At 40.1% G+C, this 23980-nt stretch overlaps 1 protein-coding gene across 1 annotated transcript in view; it reads right to left on the bottom strand.

The window, feature by feature from the left end:
• The window catches only part of ipo11 (importin 11), a 261649-nt gene that overhangs the window by 213394 nt on the left and 24275 nt on the right, over positions 1 to 23980 (bottom strand). The window contains exons 4-5 of the mRNA XM_041787347.1: positions 15489 to 15561; positions 8037 to 8240 (exon numbers count right to left, since the gene is read on the bottom strand). Coding sequence (XP_041643281.1) covers positions 8037 to 8240; positions 15489 to 15561 — 277 coding nt within the window. The remainder of the gene's footprint in view (positions 1 to 8036; positions 8241 to 15488; positions 15562 to 23980) is intronic.

The raw sequence follows: 23980 nt of genomic DNA, 5'->3' as shown, positions 1-23980 counted from the left end.
CTCTGCTATTTCTACATGCAGGATGCTGATCTAAAGGAGAAAAGCCAGTAGTGGCACAAACCCCCACTGGTCTGGTCTGTGTCTCTATGCACCCTAGCATGTTGTGAGCTGTGAAGCAGCCACTTGCAGCACCCAACAACTGGGGGTGAATTTTCAACCGCCCCAGGTTGTTTGCAGACTTGTGATGTTGGTGACTGCATGAGCCATTATTACACACAGTGCAGCTGAGCAATTAATGGCTTTACAACTGCAATGCCAAAACGTGCCTGCCCAAGAGTGACTTTACCAGGACGTCTGATGTTAAGTCACATAACACGAAGCACGTCATGCTGCCTCTTCGGTTTTGTTGTACGCACAAATGAAGATATTCTCGTTTCCATGACTGCATTAAAAACTGACTGAAATCACCACCAGTAGTCAGAGAATTGAGCAATTTGCATGCAGAGTCTGTGTCCCTCCTTCAAGCAACAGGTGATGCTGATGCTGTCACAGAACCACCAGTATGATACACTGGTAAGTGAGTGTATTTCTGCTATCAGAAGCACCTTGTCCTGAGTTCATAATATACAGCCTGTTTAAAGCATAGACAGTTTGCCTTACAGCTCCTGGTGTGCGCTGCAGCATGTGAGAATCACTGAGGTTTGACACAGCAAGCTTTTATTCATAAGCCACACTCATGGGACTTGTCTGGTTGGCTAAACATACACAGCTTTGAACAATAACAGAGATGCTTGATGAGCTGCAGGCGACCTGGGGGTTGAGTCACACCCCAGGATCCAGGTTCAGGTCAAGCCTTTGGCTCCTTCCCTGCTCTCGCACCCCTGTTTTCAACTCCATCCACTGTAGGGGTGTGCCTGGTTAGCCGGCTGAAAGGTTAAACTCGGATATCAAATTAGCCCGTGCAAGATTTACGAGTCTGTTAAACAAATTTTTTATTACTGAAATCCCAGTCAAGGGCTCCTTTAAAACTGTAATGAAGCGTCCTGCTACTAGTAGCCACTGTAGCTTAAGTTAAAGGCTGCTGCCTTCCTGCCAGGGCTCTCCTCTGGCTCTCCACCACACGTAAACATGAGAAGATTAGTGGTTGGCATGTTACAGAAAAAGTGGAGTATGGCAGTATTTTGAACTCGAAAATGGAAACAAAGTCGTATGCACTCATGTATAACTACTAAAGCAAAGTGATCAGTAACCACATTCAGTGCAGTATTAATCGGAACGAAAGCCAGTGAAGCTAGCTGTTACCTTTAGCAAGTCTCTATTCAGCATCCCAGCCTCACATCATATAATTATAACTCTGTGTTGAACTTGACTGCTTTCTAGGTTTTTTTATCCACTTTAGACTAGCTGGTTAAATGCAATTTAAATGCACATTTGGCTAAATAAGAATCACTAATCACACTACGTTCCTCTATAATGGCGCTAGGGGTGCGCGATAAGACGATCTCAGATCGTGAAGAAATAATGTATCGGCGATCTGCTAATGTTGTTTTATCGTGGAAAGTTCTTTCTGTCTTCTACGAAGCTGTGTCTTGGTTTTCTGAACCATTAATGTGCAAAAAATATTTATTTGCACAATCTGCAAAAAGCTTATAACGTTTTTTGATGAGCTCTAAAGACAATGTCCTCCGTCTGCCGAGGTTCAAACAGGGAAGAGAGATGAAGCATACCGCAGTCAGCAGAGTAAAGTGTGGCAGAGGCAGATAGCCTACTGTTTTTCTAACAGTTACAGAATACATTGTTTTGCTTTCCATAGTTTTCCCGTTTTATTTACAACCCTTTCCTGCTGACAGGTAACTGAGTCATAAGTGAAACTTTATAATAGAATACAATCTGTTAAATGATAAAAATGCCCTCAGGTGGATTATCAGTTACCAAAAACAACTAATATATCAAATGAGATCCAAAAAATATATGTTAAATTTTATGGAAATTTTGATTTTTTTTTTTTTTTATTTCAGTAGAAAGTGAAATAAACATTTCAGTTCCAAAAAATGAGAATTTTCAGGCTATAATTTGTGTATTCAGGCTTTAAAGGGCTAAAATGTGCCTAATAAACATTTACGTACATTTAAAAACACAGAAGAGGACACACATAATTATTCTAAAGTGGTGCAGAAATTGGTTCCAGAAAATAGATCAGAAAGCAGGAAAATAAATGTTTGGAACTTAAATATATTGTGAGATAAGACCTCCATATTCAGGGGGTATATTTTAATTTTATATAATTACATTTAGATTTAATGCATTGGCCAGCTGGTTGTTGCAGAAGAAAAAGAGAAAAACCTGACTTGTTGACACAGTATTTGAAAAAATATACAGAGGAAAAAGGTTGTTTTTCTGGTCAATAACTTACTGATTTGTCTTAAAAATCTAATGAAAAAGTCATGATAAAATCAAGATTGTGATTTGGCCATAAAAAAATTGTGATATAATATTTTTTTTTCCATATCGCCCACCCCTAAATGGCACCATACAAAACCAAAAATCAAATCTTTAAAAAAATATAGGCTTGATTGCATTTAAGTAACATGTTTCATCTAACTAAACTAAATTCATCATATGAGACAACTCTAACTGGCAACATGAAACAGCTGTGACCTACAAAGGAATGCACACTGGGTGAGTGATGCCATTGCAAGTAGTACACACTGATTTTAAGTGGGTTAACAAAGTTGGAAAAATCTGATGCTGCCTTACACATTTATGATTCCCAGTCTCATCCTTGCAATAAAAAAATATGGTCATATCAGTAGATACCCAAAGCTCAGGTACTGAAACAGTATGAGATCTTAAAAAGTTGGGTCAGTATTTCACTGGTATTTATATCATTCTCTGAAAGTACTGTGACTATCCTAGTGCACCTGCATGTGAGCCACTAAGCAAATAAACACTAGAGAGTATATGTTATAAATCATCCTGGATGAATGACAGGGACTGATATATGAGGCAGCCTGTTGGGATCAGGTTTGACACTCCTGCGTTCACATTCGCTGTGATACAGATCCCCCTGAGTTACGTTCACTTTGATCTGACATCTTGTCTAACATGGTGCCACTCTGTGCAAAGTCACCAACAGTTAAACACGCAGATTAGGAGTACGAGGCATCCTGTTTGGTAGCAATGACAGTCTATTTTCACAATACTAATATTTACACTTGTACACAACTGCATTATTTCCACTGAGGCCTGTCCTGTTTGGTATAATGAGGATTTTCTCCGGCACTGACACTCAAAGTGGCTGCTCATGGGTCTGTTTTCAAGATAAAAGGTTTTCAAATTATTTTTTGCCCATTGCTTGCTTTTCAACTTTCCACTAGATGATAACATTACTTTGTGATGTACTACTTACTTGCAAATGGGAATTTTATCTTTGTATACATTGTTTTTATTCATTGGATAAAGACAACCAGCACTTTTAATTATCTTGTGCACCCAGTTCCCTCCCCTTTGTCCCAAATTTAGTTTATAAAAAACATTTTCTTCACATACCTTACATTTTCAAGGCAGAAAATTGTGTCTTAATTCCATTAGACTTCTCACTGATTAAAGCCTTGACTTAATATTTACAGTATTTTCTGCTTCTCATTGACTGTACATAAATATACAGGCCAGGGCTGTGTTGTATTGTAGTTATATTGTATTTTGCTTTGCTGCTGTGCTTTTTGTTCTTCTTTTATGTCCAAATGAGAGCTCTGTTGCCATGTGGATCTTCGTTCGTTTTCTGTTTCTGTGTGAGAGCCAGTCATCTGTCCGTTGGTGCAGCGTTATTTACTTCGTGTTTCTGTGAGTGAATGCGCTGTCTGTCTTGTGTGAGGATCGTTGTTTCCCAGGTGGTGGTAAATGATTGGAGGGAAAAGAGCTGCAGGCTGGATTTGAACCCAGCCACCTGAGAACATGGGGCGTGACCTAACCACTAGGCCATCTGCACCCCTCCTCTCTTCTTTGTAACTAACAGCATACAAGTATCAGATTTCATGTTGCATCGCATGCTTGCTGTTAAAGCTGCATCAAGTTAATTCTTTTTTCCATATATTTCAGTCCTTCCCTTTACATGATCATATCTAGCACTTTTATTTTGAATGCAAAGAAAAGTTGGGTGCTCTGTATTGACGAGTATTTGATAGTAGAGAGACAACAATTTTAGCATCTGTAGGGCAACTGTGGCTCAGTAACCAGAAAGTCGTGGGTTCGTTCCTCAGCCTCTAGAGTCACATGTCAATGATACTTGGGCAAGATACTTAACCCTCATTCGTGTGAACAGGTAGAGATGCATATGAAAGGGATAAGCTCATACTGATGGACTCTCTCCATAGCCCTCTTTGCCATCGATGTGAGTGAATGGGTGTGGATGGGTAATTATGACCTGCAGTTTAAAGGCTCTTTCAGTGGTCAGATTACTAAAAAAGTGATATTTCAGCTCAAGTCGTTATCATTGCCATTAACCATTTAAGATAGAGCATAACACATTTAAAAAGCAGATATGGATATCATTGATACACCACTAATCTCAACTTGTAAAACAGGCAAACAAGCTCAAGACAATCAGGAAAATATTCCCCTTAGATACTCCTGGTGTATAGTCATCTCCTTCTTTCCTTGTTCTTCATCCATTTTACCATTACAGGCTAAAAATGGCGTGCTGCACCTTTCTGCACCCCTTGCAAGCTGATTTTGTCAGTGACGCTAGCTGCAATAAGGGGCAGTTACATTAGACCAAAATGTACCTTCAACCTCAGCTTGAGGAAAAAAAAAACGCCGTCTGTGAGATGCATGCACTCATCTCTGCCTGGGCTGGGAGGAACAGGCTCTCATATCCCTCACTTCAGCTGCTTCAGTGCAGTTTTTTTCTTCAGCTGCTCAGATAAATGCTGAAAAGTGCTCCAAATCTTTGAGCAAGCCCTGTTTGTTGACAATATTAATCCAGTGTAGAAATCTACGGTGGAACTGGCAGAATTAAAGTTAATTAGCGAACTTTACGAGCTAAAGACGGAAGATTTGATGCATTCAGGTAACCTCCGTACATTAGACAACTGTAGTCGAAATTTTATGATGTGTTTAAATGCCACATAAAAATGGGAAAATTTAGTTTTGGATGAGAAACCTTAATAAGCACAGTTGTGAATATGAAGAATGTGTTTATATTTGAGGGATGTAAAATAGATGTGACAGACTGAATTATAACTTTTTAACTCAAGCACTACTCAGCTGAGACCACTCAAGTGTAAATATTCATCTCCATTTAGTTTCACCACCAAACTACAGAAAAGTATCGATAGTGGTATCGATAAGGACTCGGAGTAATAAGCAGTATCAATAAGGGTATCAGTATCGATAAAAATTGACGATCCCCATCCCTGCTCCTGTCCCTTTTTTTCTACTTCTATCTGGTAAACTCTTAGCGTGGCAAATCAGATGTGCACACACTTCAAACTTCCCATCCTCCTGAAACGTACTGTTGTTGTTGCATCATCTCAAACAATGCATCATCTCAACTGTTGTGGTTTGAAGGACTAGAGAAGTGGACACAGACACGCTCAAACACCCACACACACATCCACAGCACTTATGCAAACATTATGTTCATACTAAGACCAAGTGAGAGAGAAATAGTGTAAACACAGAGGCTAAAGGAGTGAGTTTAGACTAGAGGAGGTACTTGGCTGACAACACTATAAATGTAAGAGAAAATAGTGACTAATCACTTTGGTATAACACAAAAATTCTGCTAAACTAGTTTTGTGAGATCATGAAAAATGAAGTTAACATGAGTTTTTGTTGCAACTGTTTGACCCACAGCTACTGATGAATTAAATCTTGAATTTCTTTGACATATAATCCTTCAAGAACAATGAAAGCACTAACTTGTGAAGCAGAGTACACAGCCAACTAAGGCTGTCAAATATTTGATTTTGTGCCCCATATACCTAGGTTGTACTCCTGCATGTGAGCAGCCTAGGGTCAGCTATGCCTAAGCTCTTTACACAAATGTCATTCCCCACTCTCTCACTGCTCCATATTATATCCTTTTCTAAAAACTCAAGCAAAAGTGCACCTATAGCTAGTGTTGCCAACCATCTCATATTAGCTGGGATGCCCAATATTGGTGCACTGTTTGAATTTTTTTTAAGACCACATGCTGCTATTATCATTAGAAAATTTTCCCACGGGTTTGCCAATTTCTCTGGCATTATCGATAACATATTACTTTATCCTGCAGACCTTCTACTATACATCTAGCTAGATGAAGGGAGACCACAGTCTTTGAGGAGTCTTGTATTGAGCTACAAGGCTTGCTGCACCTCTTTAACTGCTTTTCTCCCACACTTTGTCATAAATATACTTTTATAGAAAGTGGGGCATACTATTTAGTAGGGACGTAACAGTATTAAGATATCAAGGTCCAGTAATACCTTGGTAACAAGTCCATGGTACAGCATTTATCGCGGAATTCTAAAAAAAGGGGAAAAAAATGAAGCGATGTTGGCATTTGTAAAACAACAGTTGCACTTCAATCACTTCCTGCCCTGCTTCACATCACCACGATGTGACATCATCTGCAAACAACCTACAACCTGTCAAAGCTACTGTAGCATAGCCGGCTAAGCACTGTGCATTAGGTGTCATTTTGTGATCCTTCTGTGCAGGTAACACCAAAGCACGGTTCCTGGCCTGTTTTTAAAGCCAGCTGACAGAAACACACCATGTAGAGGAGCCTTTACCATTTCTTGCTTCTACACTCACATTTCATAACCACACCACTGTGGCACTGAGCTCTAAACACAATATTTCGGCCCTTATTTGGAACTGATAAAGTTGGCAACCCTACCTGGAGCTGAATTTAACAATGCTGCATTGTCCTTCATCCTGTCACTCCTTCACAACGTGTGGTGTGTGCACCCGCTGGCCACCAAAGCCAGCTATGTCGTGACAGGGGAGAGGGTGCTTTGCATGGACCATTTAGCATCAAAGTCATCAGTGATTCATTAAAAAATGTACTGTTTAATGGGGCTCAGGCTGCCTTTGTTCCTCTTATTCCCTTAGGCCACATGTTTTGGCAGAGAGAATACCTTTGCATAACGTCCAGCTATTTGATCTCAGTCTCTGTCTCTGATTTCTACTGGTCTGTCTCACTGTTTCTCTCTCTGTAGGTCTGTTTGATCTTTTTTATTACCCCAGTGATTTCCAGGTATATTAACCATTGCCAAAGTACACTTGGCATTTTTCTATTTTAATTTGGTGTGACAGAGAGAAACAAAGAAGCAGGGCAAGCCAGTGTGAGTGCAGAAGAAACCTGCGGTACAGTTATGAGTCAACACTGTCATTTTATGGGAAACATTATCCCCTAAAGCCTTTCTCTCCAAGACTCTCATTCTTCTACTGTCTTATGTTCTTTAAAGCCAGGGTGTTATAAGAGAGACATTTTGCTTTGATTCACTGACTTTATGAAAACAGCTTCGCCACACACATCCAGCCCTCCCTCAAACACAACCTCTCTTACACAAACAACCAGATAACAGACAAATCTATTCCCAAACATGTCAATCACGCTCTGGTCATGCCTGAAAAAAGAACCACAGGCGTGCACGGAGAATCTGTCAGTCAGGACTCTTGTGTTTGACATGTCTCACACAGCCAAACAGCAGGTAAACAGCATCTCCTTCAGGCAAAGTATGAAACTGAAAAACCAAACACTCAAAGGATTTTTACTATTCAGCTATTCATGATCAGAAGTCTTTGCATAAAAAGGGAAATAGAGAAAAGGGACCTTTAGAAAATCAAAGAGGAGAACACAAGCAAAGACAAGTGAAGGCTTTTTAAGGGGCAAAATTCAGATGATGTTGAAGGTTCATTTTTCCCTCCTTGTTGATCTAAATTCACCTTTATTCTGACTTGCAAAGCTACTGCATCAACTGGTGAGATGCAAAGAGACAGAGAGGAAAACAAAAGCTGACAAGGAATGGAAAACTATAAGAAACTGGAATGTGATTAAGATGAGAGTACGGGCAAAACAACTGAAAAAAAAAATTTGAACTCACGTCCTGGAAAAGCCTCCTGTCCTGCGCCAGGCGCTTGGACGCCAGGGTTTTTGTGACATGATAGAAGGTTAGCAGCGCCCGGTGCTGCTGCAGGCCATCCTGACCCTTCACGGACTCGAGCAGAATAGGAATGAGCTCCGGCCACTGCCTGGGGCAGTCCAGACGGGCCACCTTGGCTATCAGCACGGCAATCTGGGTTGCTATCTGTTGAAAGAACACAGAGCGGAAATAAAAATGTCCAGAGGCAAAGAATAAATACAGCAGAGGGTGGGAACACCAAATGAAACATGATGGACACCCAGAACATTCTGGATTAGTCCCAAATGTTATACCATGTCTTGAAATGTGATATCAAACAAAGACAGAAATTATCACATATATTGTATACAACACAGAAAACTAGAGGTGGACATTGCAGGTTAATCTACAATACAATTCAACAGATGATACTACATGCACAGCCCATTATAACGCTAATGTCCTAACACTGCACATCTGTGATGCTTCATAAATTCAAAGACAATCATGTCATTCAATCATACATCAAAATACCCAATTCACTAAAAAACATGAATGACAAAGGATGATGAAGCACTAGAGATACCTTGGGTCACCTCAATAATAAACAGATACCTCAACCTTACACCTTCAACAGATGACACCAGGAGAAAGACAAGGCTTTGTTGAAGAAGTCACGTTAAATTCATGTTCTTAGAGTGAGAAATGTGTCCAGGGGCAGTGATTTAAAAAGAGTCCTCTCTTTTAGGTCTGCCCAGTAGTTTCCCCCAAAATTTTGCATTGGAGTCAACAGAGGGGATTTTGGCTGATTTCTAGGGAAGGGGTTTATTCTATTAATTTGGTTTCTGGTTTTACAGAAGCAAGATAAGATTGCCTCTGTTTGAATGTCATTTTTATGTCTGTGGTGTTAAATATAAGGTATCAGTCGCAACCTGTCCAGGAGGGTTACACTCAAAAAAATGATTGTAGGCCTTAATAATAATTGTTATTTTGGGGTAAAGTGTAGCTTAACTAAATAAAATCCAATGTTATTTAATAATTATGGCTAAACAAAATGTAAATATGCTTTGTATAAACTCAATTGAAACAATTCAAGTGAACTCTATGTGATCAGATGAGGTAGTTATTGATACTCAGCATCAGTGAAATAATAAGCTAATTGTGTCATATCAGTGAGGAGAATTCACCACGTTCCAAATTATTATGCAACTTATATTTTTCTCTGATTTCCCTAAATATACAATCGAATGACATTCAGTATAACTTTCAAGTCATCAACTGTTAGAGCACAATTCAGATTTTATTGAACAAACCAACAAGCATTGTATGGGTTGTATGGAACTGAAAATGGTCATTTGCTGAATTTGCAGCATTAGAAGGTCATATTTACTGCAATCAAAAGCTATTTCAATTGAAAACATCTTAACAGGCACAGTTACATGTTAACATATGTAACTGTGAAAATTGCCTTCACAATTCTTGTATCCATTGAACTTGTGAGTTTTTGGAGAGTTTCTGCTTGAATTTCTTTGCAAGAGGACAGAACAGCCTCCAAGGTTTAGATCATTTGCTTGAGGATGCTCCAAAGGTTCTTAACAGGGTTGAGGTCAGGGAGGATGGGGGCCACACCATGAGTTTCTCTCCTTTAATGCCCATAGCAGCCAATGACACAGAGGTATTCTTTGCAGCATGAGATGGTGCATTGTCCTGCATGAAGAAAATTTTGCAACAGAACACTTCTTTTTGTACCATGGAGGAAAGTGGTCAGTCAGAAATTCCATGTACTTTGCCGAGGTCATATTCACACCCTCAGGGACCCTAAAGAGGCCTACCAGCTCTCTCCACATAATTCTGGTTCAAAACATGACCCCACCACCTCCTTGCTGACATCACAGCCTTGTTGGGAAATGATGGCCATCCACCAACCATCCATTACTCCTCCATCTGGACCATCCAGGGTTGCACGGCACTCATCAGTAAACAAGACTGTTTGAAAATGAGTCTTCATGTATTTCTGGGCCCATTACAACCTTTTCTACTTCTGAGCATTGGTTAGGGGTGGCTGAATAGTAGGTTTATACACAACTGCAAGCATCTGGAGGATCCTACACTGTGAGGTTCGTTGGACTCCAGAGGCACCAGCACTTTCAAAATAAGGATAGGCCGATTATCGGCCAGGCCGATTATCGGCACAAATATTCAGCATTTTAACACATATTGGCATCGGCCTTTTTTGTAAATCCGAGATCAATTTAAAACTGGGTTATTTTGGCTCTGATGCAGCCACACCTCTCTGTCTGGAGTCACTACTCTCTATCCAGCACAGTCTATGCTCCAGCATTGTTCCACCCACAGCACCATCTGATTGGTTACATGCAGAGCCATGGCATGGGTAATAGCCAATCAGCAGTGAAAGCTGTGCACGCACAGTGCTCACACACACGGCGGAGAGGAGAAAACGTTTTGCCGAGTGGAGAAGCTCCGGAGAGCAGTTATATGTTTTGAAGGTAAGTTAAGGCAGCACACACTACCGAAATTGTAATAAACATCCCAGTCCTCTACAACTCACAACTACTAGTATCATTACTGTGAGCCCCATAATGTTATATAAACAGAAACGGCAGCTCTGCTCGCTCACAATCCCTCCAGACGTGTCTGTTAATCACTGGAAACAATGTTGCTGATAATATCGACATGGAAATAGTCTGTGATAGTAGAAGTGTGTGTGTGTGTGTGTGTGTGTGAGAGAGAGAGAGAGAGAGAGAGAGAGAGAGAGAGAGAGAGTAAAAACCTAATGAACTCAATTCAGTCCAGTTTTATTGCAGGGAAGCATGTTGAGGTGAAGGCTGATTCGCTTTTAGCGTAACGTTAGCCCACCGGTCCACTTTCTCCTCCTCTGGCTCTAGACGCTCAGCAGACTGTAGCAATGGGGAGAATGTCTGTTATGGTAGAGAATACTGTGTGTTTGTGTGGAAGCCACATGAGAAACTCTACAACTCACGACTACTAACGTTACTGTGAGGCCCAATACGTTAGCGGCAGCTGTCTGTTTCTATGATAAACACTGATTTTTAAAGTGAAGATGCTGTAGGCTATTTAGTGTTTTTAACGGTTTAATCACTTGAAACAAGGTTGCTGATAATATTGACAGGGAAATAATCAGTGAGAATAGTAAGACATGTGTTTGTGTGAGAGGGCAATAATAGCTGTTTAACTACCAAGTTATTTTACTTCACCTTTTTCTGTGTTGACTGAGGGATCCCAACTAGCAGAAAATGACATATTGTTAGATGAAGTGTGTCCTGAAGCTGTCTTTGATAGTTTCTTGTAGAGAGGAGCACAATATTGCTGTTCAAGACTTAAGACATAATATAACTGCATCATAAAGCCTACATGAACTGCATGGTGTTCAGGAATGAATAGTCTCTTCTATTGCTATTGTACTATTTTTTCAGCTATAATGTAGCAGCCTAGTAAGTGTTGGAGTTTGTATTATTCAAAATTTTGACGCCAATATTTTCACTTTTACTGCAAATGAATATCGGCTCCAAATATCTGTTATCGACCTCCTTGACAACTAATAATCGGCCCTGAAAAAACATATCGGTCCATCTCTACTTCATATACCTGTTTGCTGCTTTGTGATGGCATTTTAGCAGCTGTTCTCTTGATCTGATGAATTTGTCTAGCAGAAACCTTCCTCATTATGCCTTTAACTGCACAAAACCGTCTGTGCTCTGAATCAGCCACAAATTTTTTCACAGTACAATGATCACTCTTAAGCTTTCAAACATTTTCAGCCCTAGAAACACTGCACGGCGAGTGTCCAGTTTTTTAAATTCTAAAACTGACTTTCAGCATCAGAGATTTAATTCAAGGAAGTGTATCACACAAGTCAGGACAGCAGTATAGATCGATATTTAGTCCCACCACTATTGGAAACACATGTTCCGACAGCCATTTACTATTGAATGAAAGTGCACCACACTTCCTGCTTACACTCACAGCTATTATTACAGGTACTAAATCTATAATGTGTGTCACAACACCTTGTCACAGCTTCACTTGTCTTAATATTTCTTTAAACTGTACATCCTGGACCTGCTGAGCAATTACCATTTAAATCTGCCCTTTCCTGCAACACTGACCAGGGATCTGACACTTAATCATTCAACATAAATGGAAAGGTCGAGTGCTCTGACTGATGAGGACAGTAAATGACCCAGCAGGTAGTGAGCAGTGAATAAGGAATAATAGAGGATTTTATTACTATTTGGACACCACCTTTATCTGATCATTTTTCTCCCTCACCATGGAGACTTGTAGTTAGTATGATTGAAAAGCTGGGGGTCATATATCATGCTAAAATACATAGATGTACCATCTGGTTCGAAGCATTTGCATCGGCAGATTTGAGTTATTTGTATCCATATTTCAGAGATCTGGTGCCTGGTGCGAACAACAGATGTACACATGCTGTTGCCAGTTTATTGTGGACGATCAGCCAAAACTAATCCTGGGCAGCAATGAATCTTGTCTTTTATTAGGTCTGCTTTAAGATGTGAATGTTTTGTTGAGGTGTTGAACTAATTTTATAGTCTTATTAGAAGTTGCAGTTAACAGTAATATTGATTTGTACTGCAATGACTCGGAAGCTTTTGATTAGTTTCTCTACCAAATATATATCACCAACAGCAGACGAAGTTACTGTCCCTGTAACAACCCTGGAAATCAAACTTTTAATTAGTAGACGACACCAACAGAGAAGGTTGTATAACAGCACTTCAGGGTTTATGACAGTCTTAAGTCCACAACATATTTTCTGTCATGGCAGGTTCATTTCCACTTCCAAATTTCTATTTACGCACCCCAACATATACTGGCATAAAGAAGATTTACGCTGCATTGCCTCCTATTGTTTTGATCCATATTATAGCTGCCAATGCTAAGAAACAAAATAATGAGAATTCATTGCATCGTTTATAGAGCGCACACTTCAATACACTTCAAAACTCTAAATTAACTGGGTATAAATAAAAGCTGCGAATACCAATTTCCTTTGCAAGTATCAGTAAGTCAGTGATATCCAAGAGGTCAAAGAAGTCGTTCTGATTAAAAAAAAAAAAAACTTCTGCAGGTGAAATGTCTATACCACACTGGCCAAAAAGTTAAAAGATGTGCAAGCCCTTCTGGAGCTTTGATTTGATGCAAACAGTGTTAGACTGATCAGACATATGGAGGTTAAATGGCTTTCATTGCTCGCCATATGGACTCAATCAGTCCTGATGTTGGAGGACATCCCTCAGGAATATACAGGCTGGATCCATAATGGAAGGCCAACAGTCAGGGTCGTCATTCATGTCCTCTCAGATGAACTAAGATCGTGTTAGGGGTGGGAATCAAAAGGTACTTCATGATACAATTTGAAACTACACCATACCTAACAATATCTTATTTGACTTAAAATGTTACCACAGGGTAACATAAAGGATTTCTGTATTTATTTACAGCAATTTGGCGTAGGGTTCCCTTTTTACTGGGGATGCCCTGATTAGGTTTTTGGAGCCAATCATTGATGACCAGTTACCTTTGAGTATAATTGGCAAAGACTGGTATGATGATGTTTTTTATATAACAGCTGGTTTAGTGGTGCGTTGGAGTGTACTGAGGCCTCATACAGGTGGCAGCTTAACCTGATAAAAGAAGCACAAAAGTCATCCTTAAGGCTCATTTATTCTTTACGTTAAAATCACATGCAGTCAGACCTTTCTGTCGTACTCTACGTTTATTAAGTCTGTTTTTCGTCCACTCTCTCAAAGCTTACAGATACTGATCAAATGTTGCAATACTGTCGCCAGTTGTGTGGCAGTGTTGAGCAATGCAGCCAGCAGTTCAACCTAGAGTAGCAAACACAGTGAGGAAGAAGCACAAAGCTGAACAGTTTAACAGTGAAATTTGATTAGCGGATTAGACGGCGCAGGATTTACGAGTAGATTAAACTAATTCCCCATCATTTCTAATAAACACAGGTTTTAAATCCTGATCTATAATGCTCTTTTAAACTGAGGCTGCTGTAGTGGCTACAGCCTTCCTGTTTGAGCTTTCCCCCGGCACTTCAACAGACATAAAAAGGAGAAGCATAGCGGTAGCTTAGCAGTTAGAATGTAGAAGGAACAGCGTGGGATGACAGTTTTTTAGGTAGCTAATGGAAATAAAGTGGTATGTATAGGCTGTCAAGGATTGAACTCACATAGAACTACTTAACCAAAGTGAAAAGAGGCAGCACATCAAAGCACAATATTAATCTGCAAAGAGGAACAAAGGCTAGTGGAGCTAGCTGCTAATGTTAGCCACACAGTACAGAGTATATCAGGCTCACATCATACCCACTGACAACATGACCCCGTGAGGAAATTGACTGTTTTATGCCCACAAAAACAACACAGCCTGCCAGGGTCTGATTATTGCAGCCATCTCACAGAATAACACACTTCTGCAACGCCTCGCGCTGCACTCTCACTCGAGGAAAACCAGCAAGGGACGATGCTAGAGCCAGTGAGGAGGCTAGTACTTGCAGCCAATCAAGGCTCAGGTCAGAGGGAGCATTCCTATTGGTCGCCTCTCAGCTTAGTAAGAAGTTGATACAATGGCGGAGTTACTGGCGGTGTTCAGTCCTACGTAGAATTTGTTCATGCTGAGATGAAGTGTTTCCTTGCCTGTGATCCAGCCATTGATTTCAGAGGAAAAGCGGAGCAAAATCGCTCCACAAGAGCTTTGCCACCGTCGGTATTCAATTCAGCGGACACACACAGGTATGTGAGAAGAGGGGCGGAGCTACGGAGCTCAAACAGGGAGAAGGACAGGAAGGGAGGGGGAGTAGAGTTGATTCTACGAGGATCTCATCGAATGTTACATACTCAAGCTTTAATCGGTTAAAAAAATATATACACTATTTATTCACTGCACATAATTGTTCAGTGCCTGTGCCAGCAATGTGGTGGTTGGGTAAGAGTAATACTCCTTCATGTCAGTGCGTGGCAGTAGAGTAATTACCTTAATAATTTCAGACAACAGAATTAGTGATGCATGATTAAAGTGGTGGTGGCGAGAAGTGTAAAATTAGTGGAAAGGTTAAAAAATGGAATTCCAAAAAAATAAAACAGAAAAAACAGAATTTGGAAAAAAATAAAACGGATTTCATAGGGCCCAACACTGAGACCAAAATAAACTTGTCTTAAAAGGGTAAAATATGTCCCCTTTAATCTAAAAACGTGCCATACCTCAAAAAGGTTGAAACACACTGATTTACTCACTCTGTTCAACAGAGAAGTAATTATTAGCTAACTGATAAAAATTATTCAGCCTAATTAATGGTCTTAACTAGTGGTTTTCAGAAGTTTCTTTGTTCCCAAATCTAAGTTTTTATCCTCTTACCTGGTTTACAGGCTCGTTGAAGTTTGTGATAAGACCAGCACGCAGTGATGTCTTCTCCTCTTCTGACAAAGCACTGTTAAAAAAACACAAAAAGGAAGATAATTAAAAGAAACAAGGCGTTCAAGAAAGAGAGGAACACAATAGAGTAACAGAGTAACACAATATGTAAGATTTCTATTAAATGAGCAGTTGTCTGTCATGTGTATCATACGAGGCGTACTGACCACTCCACTGGGTCTGAGCATGCGGAAATGTCTCAGTGTTGAAGAAGAAAGCAGAAGGTCTCAGATTAATATTCTATACCTCATTGTGTGAGTGAATTTGAGTAAAATTTCCACCAATTATCTCAGCTACAACAGCCAGGCAGACAAGTCAGTAGCTGAATGTTTGAATTTTAAAATTATTCTGAATAGATTTCAGGTGTGGCAGAGGCAAATAGTGCCGCACTAATACAGAGACTTGCAGTAAAAATTAACAGCAACTCTGCTTTTTGATTTACTTTGGAATCAGGAGAGAGAAAGCATTAAAAGCGGGTGCTGTGTAAGAGCTGCCGAGCAGCTGTGGCTACTTCAGAGGAAATATAACAAACCCATATTACCATCTACAACACTACCAGGAAGAACTACGGGAAACAGAACTATTCAAACAAAAACCATAGCAGGTCAAAAATTGTGCCATAATTACAAAACACGTTAATTTCTCAAAGTTTTGTGAGTGTGACTCGTAAAAAAAGCATCCATAAACCACAGAGAAGAAACAGAGTTCACTGCTTGTTATTTAACAACACTTTTATTATTATTATCTGGCTAAGGGCATGATGCCTCTAAATACAGTGAATTCAAAAATTTTAATTCAAAACTCTTTTCATGTGTTGGTTGTGTTGAATTTTCCTCTCTTACATTAAAACTCCACATCTTGTCTGATGCAGTAGAGGATCCTGATGGCTATACTGGGAGAGTATACAATCATTTAAAACACCAAGGCTCTGTTTCATTTGTTTTAGTATTCAATATTGGGCAGTAAAAAGCCTTTGATAGAGAAAGGGGAATATTGTTGAGGGAGAGAAAAACTGAATTTTTATTTCTCAGATCAATGTTTTTTTTCTTCCCATCAGTTTTCTATTAAACTGACTGGGAATGTATTTGACATCTATCCAATCAGACTGTGGTGTATACAGGACGTGTGGTAAGACTGTGACAAGTAAAAATAAAGCCACACCTACCCTGGTGTGGAACCAAAGTATTGTACTTTTAAGATCATTAATTTTTATTGATTATCAGTAAAATAGTAAAATAAAGTGCAGTTTCAGATAATTGGCCCTATACCAAATATCAGCCTCCATAATCGTCCCCCCTTATTGTGACTAGAGTTGTTCATATTCCATTCCCAGTATCAGAAATACGTCAGAGACTACTTCAAATATAGATATTGGTATCTGCGAGTACACATGTTAACACACTGATACAATACTGTTTTGTTCAACTTTATATTTTGCTTCTTTTGGTCATGCTAAATGTCAGCGTTATAAACGGAAATCTGTTATTCTTCACTACCAGAATATACTGCATTACAAGGTACCGTTTTCAGAGCAGTGAAGAAGAACCAAAGGACCCACTGCAGTAACATTTGGAGGCTGTGTGACAATTATTCTCTGTATGCATTTGTTAAAAGAGCCTTCCAGTTGTCTTACACAACAAGAAGTGACACAGTATACTAAAAGTTAATTAACTTTTAAACCACCTCTTATGTGTTTTTACCTCTTGAAAGTAACTGTTGCGCTGTCCCAGTGACGCTATCCATGCCTCTGAATCCCTTACGGAGGCATTTCTAGCGAGCCTGGAACTTGGGTGACTTTAAAGATTAAGTCCATGCTAGTAGACCTGATAAAGAATATCTTTTAATCCATTTTTGATCATTTATTACCGCTAACTTGAATGCTAACTGTCATCTTGTTTCCATTTGTCAGGGTCTGTCAACCAATGGCAGGCTCTTCCATCGTCACGTCACGCTGCCTGATAAGAACATAACTGAGAGACAGAAAAGAAGGCCTTTATATTTAGCTGCAAACTTTAAATCAATCTGCAGGAAAACAACTTTAAGCAGAGGCTACATTTTGAATCTATTTGTTGAGCCATGTTTTGAGTTCACTGTAGGGCTTAAATAATTTGCTGGTCTTCCACAGCACAGTCAGGCCAGAAAGCTTAGACTGGTATTGGATTGGGACTCAGTATCGGCTGATACCTAACACTCTAGTATCAGAATTGGCATTGGGAGGGAAAAAATGGTACTGGAACATCTTTAATTGTGATAATCCTATTTCTTAAACATTAAAGATTTGGATTCCCACAAGGAAACACAACAGAAAGAAAAAGATAATAGTGAAGAAAATGTATCAAAATTCTTCAATGAGTAAAAAAAGAGAAACTTTTTAAAGCAGTGAATATTTCACTGCAAGGTGAGCGTGCCGCTGAGCCACTGTGTCGCATTGTGCCAGTCATTGGCACTGCTAAAGGTGGCCCATATCCTAAGAGACTCTACATAATTTAATATCATATTCTGGGAAAAACCCTAAAACTGTAATATGGTTAGGATAAAAAGATGGCATCAATCTGCCAAGTTTTTATGGGACCAATAAAGCCCCGGCACAACTCACCAGTGTGGGATCTGCCAGCTGCCTGATTTAATCTGGAAGCTTTGGATAAACTCTCTGCCCTCCCCCAAATCACATCTCATAGTGCTCAACATGAAGAAGCAGTAAAGCATATGTGCACAAGTGTGACAGTAACAAAAGACAGATAAATAAATAGCCCAATGTAGCCTGTTCCTGCTACTTCAAGAGGCTTAATGGGGAGGGAGTGTGTTTGATGTAAAGAATAAATCAAGCTATAACCTTGAGCAGAGAGAAGAGATATGGTGGGAAGAGAAATTACTGGGGGGCAGATTGTGAATTAGCGGAGCAAGATTTACAGTGCACATATTTTGGGAAATCTGGTGGAGCAGCAAGCTTTAAAGAATTATGGATGAGAGATTAAAAGATATATCAACACAAGTTAAAGTAAGCCTGGGACCTGTTTCGCAATTTGAAGCAGAAAGGCAGAAGAAAATCTGATGACACGGGAAGGAAATGGAGAAAGGCGCAAAGACAAGAAAATAAAGCCGCCCTGACCAAATGGGAAAAATAAAACCTTCATTTTTTCATCTGCCATTTAATTTCAGATGAGCCGCATAATGTCTGAGCAGGGATACATCTTATGAATTTAAATGTAAATGCAAGGCATAATAGTTCATTTTAATATGACGCAAGTTGTCTAAATCTTTTAATCACCGAAGGATTCTGTGCTTAAGCTTCTGTTCACGGTATAATAAGACAAAAGTACATGCCTCGTTAAACGTCTTTATCAATACAAAAGGTAGCTCAGGTTCTAGACACAGAGGAAATTATTTATTTAAGAAAGAAAGTAGGCCCAACTTTTCCCAAGATATTTAGATTGCAAAGCAAACTTAACCTGTCATGTCAAAATGTCATAATGTCTACATATTACCCCATTAAACATGAGAAACTTTCATTGAAGATCATGTTGGGTAGAGCAGGCACCCATATGCAGAGGCCTTAGTCCTCACCGCACTGGTTGCAAGATCAATTTGTGGTCTCAGCACTGTTTGGTGCATGTCTTCCCCACACTCTCCCATGTTTTCCATCTCTCTTCAGCTGTCCTCTCAAAATGGAGGCAAAAAAGCCCCAAAAATAACCAGAAGCCCAACCACCAAACCTAATCCTTGAGCCTAAGGAAAAGTTTGAGCTATGTAGAAAGCTATCCCTTCCAGACATGAGATATCACGTCAGAGAATTTGGCAAACATATATCACAGATCACTTCATTAGGCACACCTGCTTAACTGCTAATTAAGGGAAATATCTAATCAGTAGGAGTGTGGTATATTACATTGAATGGACATGACTTTGAAAGGCACACACCTCTCTAAAGAAGGCCTGACAGCTGACAATACATTTCAGAGAAAAATGCAAACCATTAGGTCTAAGGATCCTGTCTGTGAACTCAGAGTCAAGGTGGTTTCAAAGCTACAAATAAATTTCTTTTGCACTGAAGGTCCAGAAGAGCACAGTGGCCTCCATGATTCTCAAATGGAGGAAGTTTGGCACAACCAGGACTCTTCAAATAGATGCTTGTCTGGCCAAACCGAGCAAGTAGGGAAGAAGGGCCTTAGAGAGGTCAGCAAGAACCTGAAGGTCACTCTGACTGAGCTCCAGAGGTCCTGTGTGGAGATGGGACAAAGTTCCACCAGGATGACCAACACTGCAGCCCTTCACTGATCTGAGCGTATCAAAGAGTGGCTAGACGCTCCTCAGTCCACTTTGCTATTAAATGTAGTGTTTTTCAAACTCCAAGCGAGATTTTATGTGTTTTGCACCGAGGAGAGGCTTTCTCTGTTAAAAATATGCCATTATAAAAAAGGAGAAGAATTAAAAAGTGGCGGTCGGTACAAGAGATGTGGGTGACTAGCTGGCTAATTGGTCGAATTTGGATCCCTTTAAAGATGGCACCAGAATAATTAATTAGAAACATTTTTTATTAGTTTAGGTCCACAGTCCCTGTCTGCTTCAATGCCACAATGCTCTTTAATCTGACAGTTGCTAACTGAAACAGCATGGATAGTAACCACATGGCACTATTTTGATCTAAAAAATGGAAATAAAGTTGTCTGGAGGCTGTGTCAGATTATAATCACATATAATCAAAGTAGTTTCAGGAGTTTGGACATTAACTTGTGAAGAGAATCAAAGTCCGGTGGTGCTAGTGCTGTGAACGCTAGCCACATTCTGCAAACCAACTCCTCACTGTTACAGTTGCAGTGTGAAATTAGTTTACAGGATGTATGTTTGATGTTAGACTAGTCAGCTAAATGTAATTATATTTTGTGTTTCATCAGATTGGAAATTACACCCCTAGGAACATTATTATTTGGAACACTATGTACGTCTACATGCCTAAATCTATTGGTTGCTGCCATGTGATTGGCTGGTTTCGATATTTGTGTTAATGAGTAATTAAACAGGTGTGCCTTATAAAGTGTCCAGTAAGTGTATGTACAGAAAAACAGACAGAAAACAGAAACTAATGCCTCCAGCTACTTCTGTAGCCAGTAAAGGCATAAATGTTACAAAACAAGCCCAACAGCATGATTGTGCTCCCTTTGTTTCAAGCAGAGACAAACCGCTCTGCGTTTCAACTGATCACTTATTTAAGAGTTTTGATTCATACTTATTACTTCACATGTGACTTTCAAAAATGTCCAACTTAATAATTCATTCCTGACCTGGCAAAAACTAATGTACTTTTTACAGGTTAGTGCAACAACAATCAAAAACATCCATCTGATATAATACCTCCCAACAATTTATCACAAAGCTGCTTCTCTCTGCTGTTAAATCTGGCATGAATGCTGTGATCAGCCAAAAGACAACAGTTTCAAAAAATATGCTTTAACTCTCTTTTATTGAAAGTTCATCAATGTGTGATTTGTCATTAAAAACTCTTGAAATACACACAACTAGAAAAGGCAGTAAAGAAAGTTATTATTGGTAGTGATGATTATAACTGCTAAGGTAAATTCCAAGTTTATTCTCAACGTCTCATTTAAAGTGTAATAAGTATACTGTTCTAATTAGGAGACCGTGCATGTGATTAGTTGACTAAACTGTTAAAATAGCCCCCAAACAACTCTTAAGGGGTTAAAGTTGCTATGTGGAAGTTTTAGTTTCACAATTTTGGAACAAGCTCAAAAGCACACAAAAATGTCACCATCATAGGATCTTTAGGACATTCTTAAGGTGTTTTAAGATTTTGGGTTTTTAATCATGTTATTCATAAGAGAGCCAGAATTTTAGATGGATTAAAAGGAGAAGATATGCCCTTGTTCACTACTCCTGGGCTTAAATTTCTGTAAATCAACAAGAAAATAAGCCATTGAGAACATATTTAGATGTAAACTAGACCCCTAATGACAGATGTCAGAGATCAGAGGGGAATGAAAACATAGAAGACATGAGAAACCTGATAAGAGGAAAGGTAGTACTTCACATGACACATAAATCGAGGTATGCATGGAGACAGGATATATCCTAGATTTCTGATCCATGTTTGTGCTGGTTTTTATATCATCCTGTAAATGCTCCGGTGTAGTTTATGCCTGATTTTCATAAAGCATTACTGACAAATGGATGGCCCGGGTAAAGTCCTGGCTGGCATTAATTAGAAGGCAAAGATGGACTTTCTGAAGTTATGAAAAAGCAATTAACCTTTTTTCATGGCAGCCCTTTTGACTCTCTGCATATAAAAAGGACAGGTGCAACTAATAACATTAATGATGGCTCCATTAAACTTAAACAACCCTGTCAGCCCCTCCAGTGAACCTGCAAACATAGCACCACACCAGGAACAGCTAAAGTCACCATATCTGGTCAGTTTCTCATAGAAACAAAAGAAACTAGAAAGGCACTCAGAGAGCGCAGACCTCCGCCATCAGCCCTATCTCCCAATAGAGAAGAATCCTTTAAAAGCATTTCTGGATGCACATGGTGATCCGGATCACTCCCAAAATCAAATTCGCCGATTACTCCCTCCCCGGTGGGGTGGAGACACGGTGAGGCAAAGCATTCCTTAGCGGATATTTACCGAAGAGGATCAGAGCAAAAGACTGGGTCAGTTGTCGAGCCTTGACTGCTGCTCTTGTGAGAGGCATCTGGCTGCAGCCCTCGAGCAAACCTCTACGCTGGGGCATTCAGCTGGAGACCTCTACACTGGGGCGTGACGTACATTGCCCAAGCCATGGACCTCTACGCTGGGGCGTGACGTATATTACCCGTGACGAAATTTCAGCTTGATCCGCTTGCCGACAGGCTGACCCTAAACCTAACCAGTCGGGTTGTAATGCCTAAATCTAACCAGTCGGATTTTAATGCCTAAACCTAACCAGTCGGATTTGAATGCCTAAACCTAACCAGTCGGATTTTAATGCCTAAACCTAACCAGTCGGATTTGAATGCCTAAACCTAACCAGTCGGATTCAAATGCCTAAATTTAACCAGTCGGATTTAAATGCCTAATCCAAAGCAGTTGGGTTTTAATAGCGTAGACCCATGGGTCGGCGTCTCCTACTGCACAGTCCAGCGTACACCTGTATGCTGGGGCGAAGCCGACCCTGCCCCAGCATGAGGTCAGTGTCTGCACGGCCCAGCGTAGCCCCCAAGCTGGGGGTGCTGCTGCACACCCAAATATAGACCCGTATGCTGGGGCTTTCCCAACGGAAGAGAAAAATTGACAAAAGAATGCAACGCAGGATAGTTGGAATGGTGGATAAACATCCTCAGTCAACTTCCACACAAATTCAGGCTGTCCTGCAGACTCAGGGTGCAAAAGTGTCAGCTCAGACCATACGTTGTCATCTGAATGAGATGAAGCGCTAGGGCAGGAGACCGAGGAGAACCCCACTGCTGACAAAGAGACATAAAAAAACCAGACTGGAGTTTGCAAAAATGTACCTGAGTAAGCCTCAATCCTTCTAGGAGAACATTTTGTGGACAGATGAGACTAAGGTAGAGCATTTTGGAAAAGCACGTCATTCTACTGTTTACAGAAAATGGAATGAGGCCTACAAAGAAATAAACACAATACCTACAGTCAAACATGGTGGAGGTTCAAGGATGTTTTGGGGTTATTTTGTTGCCTCTGGCACTGAGTGCCTTAACTGTGTGCAAGGAATCATTAAATCTGGAGACTATCAAAAGATTTTGAGCCGGGCGCATCGGTAGTCAAGTGGTTAAGGCGCACGCCATATATGCAGGCGACCCGGGTTCGACTCCGGCCCGTGGCACTATTTCCTGCATGTCTCTCCCCGCTCTCTCCCCTCTCCACTCTATCCACTGTCCTATCAAAAAAAGGCCAAAAATAAAATCTTTAAAAAAAAAAAAAAGATTTTGGGCCACAATGTAGGGCCTGGTGTCAGAAAGCTGGGTCTGCATCAGAGGTCAGGACAATGACCCCAAACATACCTCAAAAAGCACCAAGAAATGGTTGGAGACAAAGTGCTGGAGAGTTCTAAATGGGCCAGCAATGAGTCCAGATCTAAATACCACTGAACACCTATAGAGAGATCTTAAAACTGCTGTTCCAAGAAGGACCCTTCAAATCTGAGAGACCTGGAGCAGTTTGCAAAAGAAGAGTGGTCCAAAATTCCAGTTGAGAGGTGTAAGAAGCTTGCTGATGGTCATAGGAAGTGATTGGTTTCAGTTATTTTTTCCAAGGGTGTGCAACCAAATATTAAGTTGAGGGTGGCAATAATTTTGACCAGCCCATTTTTTGAGTTTTGTGTAAAATTATGTCAATTTTGTCTTTTTCCTTCGTATTTTTTGTGTTGCTCCAATGCACATAAAGGCATTAAACACATGTATATTGCAACAATTTCTGAGAAATG

Source organism: Cheilinus undulatus, linkage group 5 (assembly GCF_018320785.1).
Source record: "Cheilinus undulatus linkage group 5, ASM1832078v1, whole genome shotgun sequence".
Taxonomy (NCBI): Eukaryota; Metazoa; Chordata; class Actinopteri; order Labriformes; family Labridae; genus Cheilinus; species Cheilinus undulatus.
This window is presented reverse-complemented; position numbering and strand designations above follow the sequence as displayed.